At 46.2% G+C, this 18,151-nt stretch overlaps 1 protein-coding gene across 1 annotated transcript; it reads right to left on the bottom strand.

Moving 5' to 3' along the window:
* Positions 1-2,257: 2,257 nt before the first annotated feature.
* LOC106892934 (solute carrier family 22 member 2-like) lies at positions 2,258-15,929 on the bottom strand. The gene is made up of 11 exons (XM_014950503.1): positions 15,519-15,929; positions 13,905-14,008; positions 10,496-10,650; positions 9,571-9,739; positions 8,504-8,618; positions 7,870-7,976; positions 7,489-7,703; positions 5,543-5,651; positions 4,776-4,888; positions 3,679-3,778; positions 2,258-2,324 (listed from the first exon to the last, which is right to left on the bottom strand). Exons 1-11 carry the CDS (start codon positions 15,927-15,929, stop codon positions 2,258-2,260), a joined length of 1,665 nt encoding a protein of 554 aa, XP_014805989.1.
* Between the last annotated feature and the right edge of the window lie 2,222 nt (positions 15,930-18,151).

The following is an 18,151-nucleotide window of genomic DNA, read 5'->3' as shown; positions in this document are numbered from 1 at the left end:
CCAAGTTGCTGGGCTCTCACAGGTGGTGTGATATTCTCCCAGGATCGCTTCCCCGTGCCCCAGTATGGTGATCATGCCCTTGCTTTCAACTGGCCTGAGCCCTAGTTAATGTTCAGTGTTGCTGTGAGGATCTCAAAGGCAGGGAAGCAAGTCGTTCAGCGAAGCAGGGCCATGGTGAGGCTGCTCTGAAAAGGTAAGGATGGATCTGGAGTGATGTGACTTTGACCTAGGCAGCTGCAAAACCAGTATTTGTTTCAAGGTCACAAAGGAACAATCTGGGCCTGAGATGGGCAAGAGGGAGGGTGGGGATGGAATTCTGTGTCCTGTGGAGCTGGCGTCCTGCTGTGGTTGCAGAGATGTCTCTGCTCTGCAACAAAAGAAATCTGGCAGAACAGCTATCTTCATTATAGTTCATTGATTCAAAACTGGTTGAAAACTCTGTGCAGAAAGAAAATCGGGGGAGGGACAAGAAGTCAAGCAAAGCAAATACAGGGATGAATAAATGAGTAACTACAAAAGCTGACTCTCAGGACCCTTACCCATCACACTGGAAGCTTTTTTCGTTTTTTTCCATAAGCACTGCCACTGCCACAGCAGGAGCTGCAGACGTGACGGCTCTGTTGTGCCTTTGCTTTCCTGTCACCTACAAGTTATGTGGGGATTTACTTCTGGTGGCACCTTAATGAGCATGAGGGCAAATGTGCTTCATTGATTTCCTTGCTGGTGACCTTGCCAATTCATGTGCTATTTCCTGGAGTTGGGAAGTGAATGAAACATGCCAAATCTGGTCCAACTGCACATGGCTGCTCTCAAAGTGCAGAGAGCTTTTGTGTCCTGGACACGTGGTGGCAGTGGGTCTCCTCCAGGGTATGAGACAAGCTGTCTAACATCCTGGCTTAGGTAAAACAACAGTTTGCCAGCTTCCCTTCCTTTTAATAGCAGCTGAAGCTTGTCTGGTCCTGAGACTGCTGGAGCATTATCAGCTCAGTGGCAGGGCTGTCCCTGGAGCTTGGGAAGGAACACTTCAGAGCCCAACCATTAGCTGGCTCTGGCGAACAAGGGAATGTCTGGACATGGCTGTGTCCAGGCTAATGAAAGTGAGACTGGCCTTTTAAGATGATCCTATCCCCTGCCTAACAGCTTAAAACCACGGTATAAGGGCTATGCCAAAAGAGAACATAAAAAATCCATGTTTCAGGGTGCTCACCAACCTTCAATAAGTGGGTTTTGGAAAGAATCGTTCTTTATTTTTACAAAATTTCTGGAGTTCTCCCTAGTACCATCTGATGGTTGCATGGTACCTGGTTGCAGAAGTGGTCCAGGTCAGCAATTTCTTATTATTGTTCTTGTCCTCTGCTGTTGCTGTCAGCACCAACATACAAACACCACCACTCCAGCATAGCTGCTATTTGCTAGTATAACAAATATAGCTACATACAGCTATATTGTACAGCAAAATAGCTGCTAATTTTGTCCCACCAAATGTGGCCACAGGCTCTGTGGAGTATCAGAGACTCAATAAGGTTTATTGTCTGCAAGCTATAAGCTTAACATAGTTGTTTTGTCAAGGTGCTCTTGTGTGCCTGTATTCATGAATTGGCAGAAAATAGCATCCTACGGGCAATGCCAAGCTTGCATCGTTTCCTCTTCCCCTGTTTATTGTGTGAACAAAACAACGCATGTGCTAGATTTTATTTGTAACTTGCCCAATCCCATCCCTGCCGTATGGCACAGTGTCACCCTGCATTCTGTAAATGTTTTAAACTATGAAGAAATGGGGCCTTTTCCCAGAACTGGGACTGGTCAAGAGACAAACCCAAATCCAGAGAACATGCACGAGTTGATGAATGTGATGTGAATCACATTTTATGTGTTTCCCAAGGGCTGTGGGGAGGACCCTTCAACCTTCAAAAGCACTAGAGCAGTGATTTTCCTGCATGTTATTGAGGAAAATCTACTTAGAAAGTCATATCTTTTTTTTGGCTCATCTTTCCCCCCTGCGGCCTCAGTCTTTATCCCTTACAGCTGTTTTGCAGTTTGGCCATGCAAAAACCCAAACTCACGGCATTAGGGAAACAATTATGAATAAACACAAACATCAATTTGTTTCAATGTGCAGGGCACTGTGTCCTGTTGTTGTTCATGCTGCTCCCCGTGGGTGTCCATGATGGTTTAGTGGTGGACTTGGCAGTGCTAGGTTAACCATTTGACTCGATGATCTTAAAGGTCTTTTCCAACCTAAATGATTCTGTGATTCCTACTTAGGGACAGCTTCAGAAGTCAGAACTTGCAGATAAATAATTTTTTCTTTGCTTCTCTCTTGCCTGTGGAAGGAAAGGGGGAAAGGCAGATGATGCTCCTGGTGGCTAGCAGCATGATCCACCACATAATCCATATGCTTACGTTCATTGAAAACTAGGTTTAATGGATGTCTTGTCGCTGGCAATTTTTCAAATGAAGTTATGTTGTTTTGAAGAGCAGTGGAATAATGAATAAATTGGAGACTTTCTGTGGCTTCTTTGCAGCTGCCCTGCTCTCTGGAAATTGTCACAGTAGCATTATTAACTTTCATTATGGCATTTCCTACTGTAAAAATCGTTATTTTAAGTGGTTTCTAAAGTAACACCTAGGGGTGTGCTTGCATGTATGGACTTTATAATTTTTCCTAGAGGTAACCTCTCCATGCTCCACTCTGTGCTATGTTGCCATCCCTTTCTGGCCAGGTCCTTTTCCTCCAGGCCAAGTGCCTTTTTTACCAGGCCAAGCATCTTTTGGCCCTGCTTCAGTAAATCTGAGAGGCTCCTTCAGTGACTGTGGAGCTCTACCTTCAACCTGGGAGCTGCTCCAGCAGGTGAGAGTCATGCCAGGAGGAGAAAGCACTGAAACCACAGGACACTCACTGCATTGCTCCCCAAATTTAAAACCACATCTCAGCAAGCTTTGTCCCCATTGAATGTGAGCGTCTCTGGGGGCATCAGTAGTCCCCTCAGTGGGGCAGCTGTGTATGGGTGGTGAGCACCCCTGGGCACATGGGAGGTGCAGTTGGCAGCCACAGATGCTTAGATGGGACTGCTAATTTTTTGGGAGGATGGTGTGACTAAGGGTTGTGTTTCCCAGCTTTACTTCACTCAGGTATGACAGCCAGTTCCAGTAGGGTTTCCATGCCATCAACCTGCTCACCTTTCCCTGAGGAGCTGTGCCTTTACCACTCTGAATCACCTTTCCTGGGCAGGTAGGATGGCTGAACGAGTTGCTGAAAGCTTCTGCTGCCATGCCAAGGTGCTCATAAGCTATCTCAGGCAGCTACTAGTGGCCAGCCATGGCAGGGAAGACACATTTCCCTGTACGGACAGACACTTCTCAAGGCAGAGCGGCTGTATGCACTGCCTAAGGAGCGACTGAAGCCCAGATTGATGCTCTTCAGCTGGCTGTGAAACTGTCCTCCATGCCTTCCCTTACTGCCTGACTCTGGCCTAGGGTGTTAGTGAATTCTGGTCAGATCATACAGGAGAGCCCAGAGTCTGATATTGCAACCAGGGATGTGTTACCCACCACCCATCCACTGTATTTACACGTCTACAACAAAGCTCAACGGATCCTCAGAGATGTTTTGTTTTTGTTTTTTTTTTTAACAGGTTTTGCAGATGTAAAGGACAGTTTTTCTGCTCCCACATGTACCTGTGCAGATTTTCAGCATCTTCAATGGTCTCAGGCAGAGCCTTTCCCTTCATCTCAGGTAGGAGCAAAACCAAGCCGCCGTCAATTAAAACAATCACAGCTGCAAACATGGAACAAGGATCACAAAGGCAATGCAATGGTCATGCCCAAATCTAATTCCAAATCCCTAATTAATTCTCATTGAGATACACCTGCCTTGATGAGTGAATAAGGACTCCTCAAAGTCAGAATAACACTTGGCTTTTTATCTACGTGATTCTTATTTTTCAGAGTAATTCTGAGGTGCCTCTGAGGCTTGGAAAGCTGACCTGGGTCATAGACCCAGAGGTGGGGTGGCTCTCCTGCTTTGTGCACACCATGCAAAGGAAACAGGTTTTTGGCTTTGGTTGTCTGGCTGGCACAGCATGGGATTGGGGTGACGCTAGTTAGCTGTCATCCTCTTTTTTGGTTAGATTAGGACATGCACAAAAGGTTGCTACCAGCCAACGTGGCAAATTTTACCTTACGATTAGTTTTGGATCCTGCTGTGACCATAGTTAGGGCAGACGGTGCTTGCAGGCAGACATTCAAGGCAGCCCTCTTTTTTTAGGACAACAGCCTTAACATCAGGGCTGATGTGCTGCTTTGCCATCCTAACTTGCCTTGGGATCCTTGACAGGATAGGCCCCCTGAGGTCTCAGCAAGAGATGGAGTGTGATTTCTGCGTAGGGAGACAAGAGACCATCCCACTTGGACCTCAGATCCCATAACCACCCTGCAGATAAGAGGGGCAGAACCCAAACATGTTCCTCCCTTGGGAAGGACTCAGCAGGAGGAAGTCAGAGTTTGAAAGAGCTGTCTGAAAAACATAGGGTTCCCTCTGCTGCACATAAGGGCTGAGGGGTGACTTTGCTTCGATTTCCAAACACTCAGATGAAGCAGACTTACCACGCTGTACCTTCCATGTATACACAAATGCGTATGCATCTCTCTGCATTTTTAAAGGTGGGAAATCATAGGTCACCAAACTCATTCATCTAGACCGTGGCTAGATCCACCTATCACCAAACTCATTCATCTAGACCGTGGCTAACTGATCCATCCCGCAGCTCTCTTACCAAAGACAACCAGGGGCAGCTCATGCCAGAGCTCTGCTAGTCTGTACACAAGGAAAGGTGTTATGATCCCACCAAGGTCACACATGGATGAGCAGACCAGGACTCCCAGGTTCCTGCAAAGCACACACACGTGCACATGCATGTCACCAGCTCTGCCCCATCCAGCTCACAAGGGTTCACCCACCCCTGCTGTTGGGATGAGCAGGGCAGCACTCTGTCCAGGAGATTTGCAGCTCGCGGGAGTAGGGATGTGCCAGGAGCCTCAGAGAGGAAAAGCCAGAAAACACCCTGGGGTTTAGAAAGGCCTGGCCCCTCCCATGGTCAACATAACCAAAAGAGGGCACAAGCAGAGAGTTCTCCTCTGGGAAATACCACAAGATGAAATGGGTGAGGAGGGAGAGTGAGACAACGTGAGACATTAAGACTAGCCCTATGTTGGAGGAGAGATGTTAATAAGCATTTGACTTCTGATTGAAGTAACTGCACTGGAAGGGGAGGCTGGAGGGTGTCTGGGAAGGTTTCTTACACATCTCCTCATAAATCAGCTGCCTCAGTGCTGGGGAAGAGGCTCTGGCCAGAGAAGGCGGTGGGTTTCTGCTGCACGAGCTGGCAGTTCTCCTCCACCGTTGCAAGGTGTATTTTATACATGCAAGGTCCAGGGCAGAGCATGAGCCACAGGCTCCCCAGCTGCACCCACAGCCTTGAGGCAGTCTCTCCCAGAGAAACACCCAGAGCTGTTACCAACCAACAGAAGATAGTGCACTCACCTGAGAAACGTTGGATACAGCTCAGGATTTACCACGCAAATAATTTCATAGCACATGGTAATTCCCATCCTGCCCAAGCAAGCTGCAGTCATCTTAAGCCAATAAAGAGCTGGAAAGACATTGTGCACATTAAGGTTGGAATACAAAACTATGTTTTTTTCTGCTCTTGACGTAAAACAGCATTAAAGATTTAATTTAAGGAAAGGGCAAGCATGCTGTCAGGAAAAGTCAAGAGGACAGCACATGATTATGTTCTGTTTCACTCAACAAGAATTTAAAATGCAATTGTCTTGCGATTCAAGCAAATAATCAAGACTTGAGACAGAATCACAGAATCTTCATAGTTGGAAAGGACCTCTGAGATCACTGAGTCCAACCATAACTTTGCTACGCTGCTGTCACAGGGAGGAGATATCAATAATACAGAGTAGTTTGGGTTATCCAGTGTATTAACCAGAAGCTTATGCAAGACATCGTTTCTTGCTTGCAGTAAAGCTAATAAGAGAGCTGCTGTGTTGTTTTGTAGTTGAAATCTGCTGATCAGCAAGAAACTCCCTACTTTTGCCCCAAGCCTGGTGGGGCATTAAACCATGGATCTGAGCTGGGTTGGCAGCAGCAGCAGCATCTTCACTGGCTGTGCCTGCCCTGGCACAGGTAGCAGCTGAGGGGCCATGGGACTCCCAGCCCTGCACCCCCCCAGCAAAGCCCAGTAGCCCCTTGTGTTGCCCTGCACTCCCCAGGCACTTGTTAAATTGAGTTTCCATTGTCTGGACACTTTGGGGTTTTTTTTGCCTGTGACATTTTTCCGTAACGTTTTGTGGTTTTGTCCTTGTCCCCCTGTGAACTGATAGCTGTTTGGCACTGTTACGTGTGTGGTTTCGGTCTAGTTGTATTCCATAAAGAAAAAGGAAAGATGTTTTCATTCAGTGGTCCCTAAGGGACACATTGCTTTGAGACTATGGCCTTGGAGCAAACTCTCAGCTAAATAAAAGCCAAGTCCCTGTCACTGTTGTTGCTCAACGTCCTACATTCATGGCAGCAGCACGGTTGATGGCAGAAAGGTCTTACTGTACCCAGATGATGTTTAAGTGTGTGCATGTGCCCATATATTTTTCCTTTTTAGAAGCACAAGACATGGGTCTTTTTTGGATGAAAACCATGAATTGTGGATTCAAACCCAAACTTTAGGCCAGACAAAAATTGTGGACTTAGCACGGCATGCTTCATGATGTAGCATCTGCAGGCTTGCCATCTGATTTGATGCCATTTTGGAAATGTAATTCACCCTGTTTCTCCAACCTCTTGTTAGCTGGTATAAATGCTGATGGGGGGACATACATCAGCTTTTGTTGTATTGGTCTTTGTGGGACCATAATACTGACATGGGCCAGGTTAGCAAGGATCATTTTCCATTTTCCAGGGCAATAAATCATGGAATGGTTTGGGTTGGAAGGGACCCTAAAGATCATCCAGTTCCAACTCCCCTGCCATGAGCAGGGACACCTCCCACTAGAGCAGGTTGCTCAAAGCCCCATCCAGCCTGGTCTTGAACATTTCCAGGGATGGGGCATACATGACTTCCCTGGGCAACCTGTTCCAGTGCCTCACCACCCTCACTGTAAAGAATTTCTTCCTAAAATCTAATCTAAATCTTTCCTCTTCCAATTTAAAATCATTGCCCCTTGTCCTGTCACTACACTTCTGACAAAGAGTCCCTCCCCATCTCTCCTGTAGGCTCCCTTCAGATATTGAAAGGCTGCTATAAGGTCTCCCCGGAGCCTTCTCTTCCTCCAGGCTGAGCAACCCCAGCTCTCTCAGCCTGTCCTCACAGGGGAGGTGCTCCTGTAACCAAGAGATGGGAGTCAGCCTGTCCTCATAGGAGAGGTGCTCCCGTAACCAAGAGATGGGGAAAGAATTCATTGATGGAAGAGGTTTGCACGACTCACTGTCTGGGACTAGCGCCGTAACGAGGCAAGCACCACCTGTCAGCACGTTTGCTGCAGCCCAGGGGTAGCGACGGCCAACGCGATCCAGCGTCAGCATGAGGATGAAGGCGGCTGGGAACTCGAAGAGAGCAGAATAGAGGAAATCCAGATACATGTTCCCGGCGGCTATTCCCATGTGCATGATGAGCCCCTGGTAGAGGACAGAGCTCGTGAACCTGGGCAGAGAACAGGGTGCAAATGAAGCCAAACCCTTTGGGAAAGAGTTTATCCAAAGAGCTGAGATTTGCAGCTGGTCAGAAGCAAAACAGGCTTCAATTAATGATGACAATTTAGGGCACCGAATGACAGACTTCCATTTGGGCTGCAAGAGTGTTCCCTTACCAACTGTACATCAAAATGAACGTGTGTTTTCTGATCTGAGGTGTCCTGACCAGGTCTAGAAATGAAGGTTTCAGCTTTTCTCCATAGTCATCTTCAGAGTTGAGATTCTGGGAGCACAAGCGACAGAAGGACAAGAGATTACAAAGGGCAGGGGAGAGTGTGGTAAGTACTGCAATGAATATTTTCCTCTGGATTAACGGGAGGATGAGGGTTTTCACTTGCCAGTTAATTAACTGAGGCCAAATTAACTTCTCCAGTGTTTTAGGGAAAGGAAACATGAAAATTTATGTAGACAGTCTGCATGTTTGTACAGCCCTAATTGTATAACATGAAACAGCATTTAAAAAAATAGTAAGTCAGGATGTTCTGGCATTTTCGGTCATGAGGTTTGGTGAGTTTACTGTTACTTGATGCTACTGAAAGGAAGAATTTTTCTTGTCTACTGGTTATTTTTGTAAACCAAAAATGCTCTGCAAGGCAGTCAGAGAGAAGAAAACTCACTTGCCTTTACTTTAGGGAACCACAGAGCTTTTGATCACCAGGCTTCTCCCTACTCTAAACCCATAACAATCCTCAATTCATAACATTATTTGCCCGGAGGTTTGCACATACTCAGCAAATGCAGTGCAGTCACCTGGAAAGAAAGAGGTAGCTGCTTCTTATTTCCCTTGGCAATGCGCTTGATGACTTCTACAGCTTTGTCGTTTTGCTTCTGAGCTATTAGCCACCTGGGAGACTCAGGCAGACACCTGCAACACATATAAGCATTACAGCTATGGGGAAGGAAAATGCACATTCCTGGTACACAGAAAATGAAAATGGAACAGAGTTTCTGAGGCGAGGATCTGACGAGTATCCATGGGGAGTATTAACTCAATGGTAGCCATGGCCGTCAGTGACTGTACTCTGATTTGTGCTCCACTTGAATGACAACATAGCCCGATTATGATGGCATAGCCTGATTTTTTAATGTTTTTTTTATTTTTTTAGAGGCTAAACTCAGTTTATTATAGTTTGGAAAGATTAGCCAGAGTTAAATTCTCCTGACATGTTTTAGGAATGGCTAATAGTCTGCGGCTATAAAAAAGAATAGCTGTAAACCTGATGCTTAAGCTCTTCCATGTTAAAAATAACCTTTCAAAAAAAGACCAAACAAAAAACCCTATCCCAAATCTGCTCCCTGATTTGGTTATGGAATTTTCTAAGGAGCATTTTCACTCAATTTTTTTTACAAATAGTCAACATAAGTCTGTTGATTGCATAACAAAAAAAAAAAAGGCAGTTTAAATCAATGAGTAGAAAAACTCACTTCTCACAGTAGCTCAAGTACTGTTCAAGATACAGTGACTTATTATTCTGTGATGGGTGGCAGGGACTCCAAGTGCAGAAGCATTACAACATGCTGCAGGTAGTCCCTTGGTCTTAGGTGATTCAGACTAAACCCTTGGGCAGAAGGAACAGAAAAATACCAGATCTCATCCAGTATCATCTTGGAAATCCTATGTGTAGTTTAGGTGATTCAGACTAAACCCTTGGGCAGAGGGAACAGAAAAATGCCAGGTCTCATCCAGTACCATCTTGGAAATCTTAAGTGTAGTGCTGTGGCAGATCCCTACAGAGATGCTTCAGCTCTTGGGTGCAGCCCCCTGTTTTTATTGGTGTGGCTCAATGTTGCTGGGAGCTGTAAGAGCAGGCACTTACCAATAGTAGAGCAGGAGGAAGAAATTGGGGAGTGTGACCGTGAGCTGGAGCCACCTCCAGTGCGGAATCGCATAAGCCAGGGCAGTGAGGACGAGGAGTCCCAGGGTGAAGGCAAGCTGGTAAATGATGCCCACTGACCTCCGGTATTTTGAGCCAACAAATTCTGCAACTACAAAGAGAAGTTGTACGAGCAAAAATTAATTGGTTTGGAGAGCTGGAGGAGTGTAACTCCTGCCAGCTAAAACCACGTGGAGCCCCTGTGCTTAGCAGTGCTCTTGTGTGGTGGTGCAGGGGTGTGGGTTTGGGTGGGCAAGCAGAGCAGGTCTGGGTCCCTGGTGTAAATCACAGGGCAAGGCCTGACCCTTCCTCCTCCGCTGGACAGCTGGGGACTTTGTCCCTGCCTTCAAGGGTGTCTCACCCATCAACACGGGGCAAAGGTTGCTTTCTTCCTCCCACTTCTTCTAGCTAAGAACTAAATTGGAAAATAAAATATACAGCTGGCACTTGCTTGCCTCCATCTCCCTCCTCCCATACGGCCTGGGAACAGAGCCTCCCCACCCGCCAAGCGTGTGAAACAGCACAGCAAAAGCTGTTTTTGGCACCGGGGCTGTGAAACACAAGTGCTATCTCTCACAGCATCCCTTGCTGCCTTTCTCAGAAAAGTGCCTCTCCATGTATGAATGCTCCCTAGTTTTCAGAGCTGCCTCCTAATTCGTCCATTTATGTCTATGATTTGGTGCAAGCTTGGGTCATAAACACCTGCATTTAAGCAAAGAGGTGCAGTTTGGCGGTAAACAGCACGGTGTTACCGTCTGCTCTCATTACACACAGTTTCTTAAAAATCAGATGGCACCTGTGGGGGTTCAGCCCTGATGCTAAACAGGGGGGGCCCTGCCCAGAAAGTGTAATTGCAAGCTGCCGTAACTGAGGACGTAGCCTGTCAGCCAGCCCCCCTTGCTGACCAGCCCCTGTATCAGGCGGAAGATGGCCGTCCAGGTGTAGCTTGGAGCAAAGGCCACCAGAACCCCCGAGACCGCATTGATGAAGATTGTGACCAGGAGGCAGAGCTTGCGGCCAAACCTGCAGAGGGAAAGAAGAAAAGAGAAGAACGAGGCTCAGCTGCTGGCAGGGTACGGTGGCAAACCAAAGGGTTTGAAAAGGCTGGAGATGGTCCCTGTCCCACTCTTCTCTGTTCATTTTGAGTAGAAGTCTGTATCTGCTCTTTCCTTCGCAACATTTTTCATCTCAATGGAAGCTTAGGGGACTCCCCTGACCTCTTCTGTTTTCAGGTTGTTGCTCACTTCTGGTTAATGACTTAGCTAATCAGTTCAAGAAATCCTCTGATATGGCTCTTCAGCCCACCTTTCAAAGATGCATTAGCTTTTTAATAGGCAATCTTGTTTGATAATTGTAATCTTCACCTATTTTCTCATCAACCTTGGCTGACTATTGAGCTCTTCTTGAAGAAAGTTTTGTACATCCCTGTTATTCGTCATTCCCTCTATCATTGTGACTCACCGATAGTCAGAAATAAATTCTTTCCAAAAGAAACAAGATTAACAGAACACTGGAAAGGGATTTGTTTTCTAGCTGACAAAGATATATATTCTGTTAGAAGTATGATTTATAAAAGCCATTAAATTAGTCAATATCCACTAACAAAAATAGCATGATAATAAATGCCAGCCAAAATAAATGTCTTCTGTTCTCCACAGTATCATCAGCAGATCCCATTGCTCAAACTTTCCTCCTGTCATAAGCCTGACATACAGAGGTTTTTGACTGGAGTCCAGCCCAAGGGAGCCTCATCAGACCACGAGGAGCCCTCTCCTGCAAAGGCCCTTTCCCAGTGCCCCAGCTCTGAATGGTAGAGGTGCAAGTGCTGCATGTTAGCACTGACCTCAGGACCTCTCTAGGGCAGCAGAAGTGCCATTTCGAAGACACCGATGACTCTCAAATGTCAAAGTCAGCTCCTGGGTGGGTGCCCAGGGATTGATCAAGTAAATGAGTAGGTCTAATCCCTCTAGAGAGAAGCACATCTGGAAAGAGCTTATGAAACTTCCCCTGAAGGACTTAAAACGTTTGCAGGAGTTGTTCCAAGTACAGCGTGTTGCAGGAATCTCATGCAGGGGAAAACCAGCACTCCAGCTGCCCTCAGGCTGTCTGACAGGAAGAGGATGGGTATGGCAAATCCAGGAAACACAAAATTCTTAGGATTTTTCCTATTTCCTCTAATAATTTTGAGGCTTCTGGGATTGTTTTTCCCCTAAGCACAGGTCTCTATGGGTAAGGGATCTTGTATTGCTGTAGGGTGCTTGCAGTGCTTTAGGACCACAGTGAACTGGGGCAGGATGGCAGTGAGCAGAGCAGTAGGAAAACCCTCCATGCTGTGACGTGTATGAACATCATCTTAGCAGCAATGAAATCCTACTCCCTCATGTCTTTTCATACTTTCGCTTGATAATAAGCCTTGGTAAAAAGATCCTTCAGTATTTTGTCATGGAGAGAGAGCATTTCAGAGATAATTGGCTGTGGGTTTGGGAGCTCTGGTTTCTATTGGCTTGCACAGTCATTTGCTGCCAAGAAATGCCTTTGCTACTGAACATTACTGTTTAGTCCTTCTCTCCCCTGAAAAGGTGATCTGAAGAGTGGGGCCTCTGAAGGTCACAAGATCTGCTAACTGCTGTTTCCTGTCCTGTCCTGCCTGGGTGAGTGGATGATACCTATCCCTTCCTTTGCTCCCATGAGCTGTGTATCATTATCCAAGTGTCAGTTCTGGGAAGGACTAGAAGACTGGCCAGAAAACAAAAATATGGGTTTAAGGGAAAGAGAGGATGAAGGGTTGACGTACATTCCTGATGCAAAAAAGAAACCAAGATCTTTCAAGATGCATGTAAAGAAAAGCAAAAATTGGCATAAATGTGTCCACCTTTGTCCTTCAAATCAGCGAGGGGACTCCAGCCCAGGACTGAGACTGGATGTAGGATCTTTGCAGTACTGCTGTAGTCATTTGATGTCTTTCACCTGAGAGAGCTTTCTGCCAAAGGTGTAGCCACATACAAGATCTGGCCAGAAAGAATTACTTTGGTAAATCACTATCTTCTGATGACAAATCCCTTTGGGCAGAAATCTTCCAACATAGTCTGGTTCACTGACAGTGAGATAATGGCCTACTGAGGACTGGAAAGTGGTCTGTCCAGAGGACAGAGGAGCCATAGGTGAGCTTCTTCACAAGCAGGTTTGTCCATGTGAAGGGATAGACTGGGCTTAGCTGAAACTGTGGTACCACTTTCCTCACAAAGGTGATGGACACAACCTAACTGGTGATGTGTTTGCCTGCAATGAAACATGGGAGCGGGTACCAGTGAGACAAATACAGTCCCATCCTTATTTTGTGGCACAGCAGAATGGGGGATGGCTGTGCCCCTTCCCGTAGAGAAAGTGAACAGAAGGGAATAGTGTTGGACAACAGAGATGATCCTAATCAGCATGGGAGGAAAAGGGTATTGCCCGTCAGCACTCTTTTACGTTCTGAGAATACAAGGGAAAAAAAAAATCCTTTCTCCAAGACAAGCTGACTGTACAGAAGGATTGTTTACTCTATGTTACTCTCAGCTCTCCAAATTCCACTCTTAGCCTCTCTTACTATTTTACTGAAAAATTTGGTGAACACCTACAGGAAAGTCACCTACAAAGCGTTACATTTGTTTAGAGTCTAACCTAAAAAACCTTCAGTGGGCAGATCTATGGCACGATGATATTGTGATGGAAAAGAGGAGGTGATGGATAATAAGATCTAGATCTGTTTGCATATGGAGTCAGCTGACAAGAAGGGGGACCAAAGAAAATTTAAGCAGGAGCAAGTTCTTCTATTTCTGTATCTGAGAAAACCACTTCTATTTTGAAACTGTTTTATTGCCATCTGGATGCTATTAAAATTAATATGAAACAAATTTGTCATGAAGATGGGCAAATAGCTCTTGGTGCGTGAGTTAAAATTTCATCTCAAACTCTGGGCTCACATTGCACTTTGCCACTGTGAAAGAAAACAAAATCTCTTTACTTTTTACTACAGATTCCCCATGGAGCCACTGAGGGGCTGTAACAGTGGAGCAACACCATGGCATTTCCGTGGATTCCTGGATCACAACCGCCTTTGAAAGTCAGCGCTTAGGATCCACCATCTACATCTTTGTAAGTGACACATGGGCCTTTTTGATCAAGGTTTGAGTGCATTAATTTCCTCTTTGAATTTTAAGTGTTGTTCAGTGGTGTGCAGAAAGCAGATATGCAGAGGAAACAGTTAATCTCACAACTGTCTATGTACTACCTACCTGTCTGCTATGTAGCCAATGCTCATGGACCCAATAAAAAACCCAGCATTCACACATGACTGGAAGAGGTCCAGCTTCCAGGAGTCCTCACACACCAGGTTAAACTGCAAGGGAAACCACAGTAAGAAGAGCAGGAACATTCAACACAAACCATGGCTTTTTGAGGAGGGGTGACGGAAGCAAACCAATGACACACAACTGGAAAACAGGCTCCAGAGAAGAAATCCCCTAATCTCTTAAACTGACATCTGCAATACATCTTGTCCAGATTATCCCAGACTTTGTGGAAAAGTTACACCCTGGAAAATGATTGCACAATGATAAACAAGGAGAGTGAGAAAGGGAGAGGAACTTTGAACAAACAAATTAGAAAGTTCAGAAAAATCTCACCCTCTCCCCCCCACCCATCTGCTTGAAATTTGGAGGATGCTTGGAGCATCGCTTCCTGCCCGGATGCCAAGGCCTGTCTCTAACCATGTTCTACCTCACTGTGTGAAAGCAGTGCCAGGTGTGAGAGGTGGTGGGGCTGCCATGAGCCCTGCTGGAGAGGAGCCAAGAGATGGCTGTCCTGCTCCTCATTAGCGTTGGCAAAACGCCCAGGATTTAGTTGACTTTTCTTTGTGGTGAACCGGTAATCTGTAACTTGCTTTTGATTTACAATTAACAGGTTACCAGCCTGCACCCAGAGAGGGGAGGAGGGCAAACTGGTGTTAACTTCTCTAGATTCTCATTCAGGTGTAACCAGGCTTCAGCCCAGAAAGAATCGTGAAGTCTTTGACTGCTCATTTAATCTCTTTCTAACCTGGACAAGCTTGCTGGGGCCATACCAAACAGCTCAGGCTGGTTTCCCTGACTTGACTGATGCAGTGGACAGCTGGGACAGCTCTTCTCTGCCCCAACCCATCTGTCCCAAGGGAAAGTGAGGTGGACATGCTTTGTAATGGTGATGATAGTGAAGCAAGGGAATACAATCACCCTGCCCAAGGAAGCTGCGAAGTATTGAGCATCACAGTTTTTAAAGAACAGATTTCAGAAGCATCTGCTAGGCATGGTTTAGGTATAGTTAATACAGATTTGGGACTGGAGAAGAAGTAGAAGAGATCTCTCTTGAGGTCCTTCCTATGCTTCAGGTCACTACAGAATTTTAGGCTCTTCTTACCGGTTTGTACAGTTTTTCACTTTCTAAACTGTCTGGTTTAGATAATGTAAGTTGGGAGAAAAGACTGCTGCTATGGCTAATTCATGATCTGACAAATTTAGCTCCAGCTTTTGCTTCTTGTTCATTGTTCATGAGTATGTTTGGATTATCACCCAGATGTGCAATTCCTCAGCTTGGGCTTTGGGGTGCTACCTGCAGTTTGGTGACTGAAATGCTGAATGATGAGAATAGCTGCTGTCTGACAAGCTTGCAGTGTTATCCTCCCAGGAAAACCAATCATTTCCCATTATTAATCCATATAAACCTTTGCTTTAAGTCCCTAGCAAGTCCTGATATCACTATTTATCAACAGTCAGGCTCAGACTGTGAATTAAAAGCAAACGTTACCGATTCAACATCTTCTAGCTTCAAGGTATGCAGGCAAGAGTGATGTTGCTGGACAGACTGCATCTTACCTCTGTCACGAGAGAGGTCCCCGGGTAGTCGTAGACCCAGCCATCCTGGCAGGGACCGAGGGGGACGGTGCTCCGGTTGCCCACGAGGCTGCCGAGGGGGTCAGTGCAGCTGATGCCCGTGGAGTTCCAGTCCACCTCGTACCTCCTGCAGCGGCTGCTGAAACCGGCCCCGTGGCCACCCCACTCAGGAACTGTGTGATTCAGCTGCTCCTCCAGGCTCCAGCCACACCGCTGGCTCAGCTCAGCCACCCCGGGGCTGAGGCAGCGATGCTCAGGGGTGAATCCCAGGAAAAAAATCCCCACGTAAATGGGAACAAAGGCAGCAGAAAGCAGGCATAAGACAAAGAGGGCTTGTTTCTGAAAGAAGTCAAATTCTCCGATCTGCTCCAAAATGTCATCCAGGGTTGTCATCTTTCAGTGTTGCAACTCATTAAAATATCTAACTTAGATGCTCTGCAGGGCTTTGCCCTTCACTGCATGCTTAAATAACAGCCAAAGCGTTTGCTCAAACCTCACAAACAAATAATTCATTAACTTTGTCAATTGTCAAGCCATGCATCACAACCTTTGTTTCCTAAATGCCATTTCTAAACAAACTTTGGCTCTCATTTCCATCTCTGTTGTTATTTTGTTCTGTATATGACACACTTGAAGTACAAGAGCTGATGTCTTAGATTATGGCCCTTTCAGTCTGTCACGGAGAGTCTGTCAGTGCATGGTATGGTGATAGGTGATAATTCCTTGGTCCAGTATTTTCAGAGGCCATAAATAATATGAAAGCAATGTTGACCTCTCCCTCATGCATGTAAAACTGAAGATACTCAAAATTACACCGGATATACATGGCCACTTGCATGCTGCTTTGGAGGTGTAGAGGAAGACAATGTAGAGAAGACACAAAAGGGCAGATTTCTTTTAGGCACCTAATAGCTAAAGAATAATGTTGTGCCCCAAAGAGGAAGCAGACCAGCCACTGCAGTACAAGTTGACACCCGAGGTGCCCAGACCAAACTTGAAGGGGTTCACATGTGGCTGCCCTGCACCTGAGGAGCTGAGAGTGTCCCTGAGACCCACCACCAGCCCTCCCGTGCCCACCCTGCCCTCTACCTCCTGCCCTGCACCCTGGGGAGGCTGTGGGCAGAGGCTGCCGTAAACCACAGCCCCATCTCATGAACATTTTACAGCTATTTCATGTGAATGCTAATGTGCAGATGTGTGCTTAAGCAATGGAGACATCCTCAACCTCTTGTACTGAGGGGGACGATTTATGTCCTGTTCCCATAGCCATGGTTGCAGAAGGTCCTTTCACGCTGATGCCTGTTCGCCTGCCCTGTGAGCAATTAGCTTGTGTCAAGTAATGCAAGCAATGATGGAGGATTGGAAGAGGTTCAGTGCAGCTGAACATCAAATTGTGGATTTGGACACAAAACATCTATGGGCAAAGATTTCTGCCTGCGAATTTTCTGCAGATAGGTTTTATTACCCCTCTTCCTGAGCCAGACTGCAACGACTTTGTAGCTTGTTTAGTGCTTCTGAAGGGAATCCCTGAGCAGGCTGCTGTCACTTAGCTAATTTCCCCCTGAGGAGCACTCGGTGACCTCCCCGAGTTTTATGAAGCACAAAACTAAACTATGAACCTTGGAGGAAAACAGAGGTGATAAGTAACATGATATTTTAAAAGGCTATTATTAACAAGCCCTGTTGAGTTACAACAACCGGCGTACCTAGGAACTGTCATGAATCACAAACAGGGCTGCTACTTTGCAGTAAACAGCTTTCACAGCCAAGTAAAGACCAGACCTTTGGCTGTTTGCAAATGAACTGTTTACCTATCTCTGTTCAGGTCTGGTTTACATCAGGAGGAGGGAATGGGCTATTCCCCCCGTTAATGCTCTCGGCGCTCACTGCGCTGGCAGCTTTTAAACCTTGCACCCACCTGCACACAGGATGCCCAGCAGTGCCCATACTTCATGCATTTGTTAATAGCTAAAGCCTGGGTCAGCCAAACCCAAATTACATGCAACAAGAAGTGCATTATTGGAAATCTGCTTTATTCCCTTTCCTGATTCTGCCTGGTGTAGTTTCACGCTAGGGAGAGTGAGAAGGAAGACTGATGCAAGTATCATTATGCTGGCAGAAGGTTGTGTCTCTGCTTTTGAGGCAGATTTGATGTTCTTTCTCTTGGAAAACCTCCACTGTCATTTGAGTATTCTCTTGTATTGCCAGTAAGCAAAGTATTGTCCTGTAATGGGAGTGATCACTGAGTAGCTTCAGATATTGCATGATGTCCAGAGGTTTTTGTTACTGACGTCTGGGCTCCCCTCAATTATCCTGACAAGACTCCCTCCTGTGTACAGTGACACCAGCCTTAAGGAAACTGAGCAGTCCATCCCACCAACATAAGGGTGTGTGACTCTTGTCACGACACACCTGAGTGTGTTTGTGTGATCTCTTTAAGACATTTTGCAGCAGGGTTTTTTCCATTTTGCTGGGGACAGAGCAGGGGGTAAGCACGTGTGCAGTGCTGCTGGTGGAGCTTAGCACAGGCGAATGGAGGCAGTGTGACAGCTTGCCAGGGTGACATCTGTACTGAGAAACTAAACAGGACTGTGTACGGGCTCAAGCACTGTCCA

Source organism: Calidris pugnax, unplaced genomic scaffold (assembly GCF_001431845.1).
Source record: "Calidris pugnax isolate Ruff unplaced genomic scaffold, ASM143184v1 scaffold24, whole genome shotgun sequence".
Taxonomy (NCBI): domain Eukaryota; kingdom Metazoa; phylum Chordata; class Aves; order Charadriiformes; family Scolopacidae; genus Calidris; species Calidris pugnax.
This window is presented reverse-complemented; position numbering and strand designations above follow the sequence as displayed.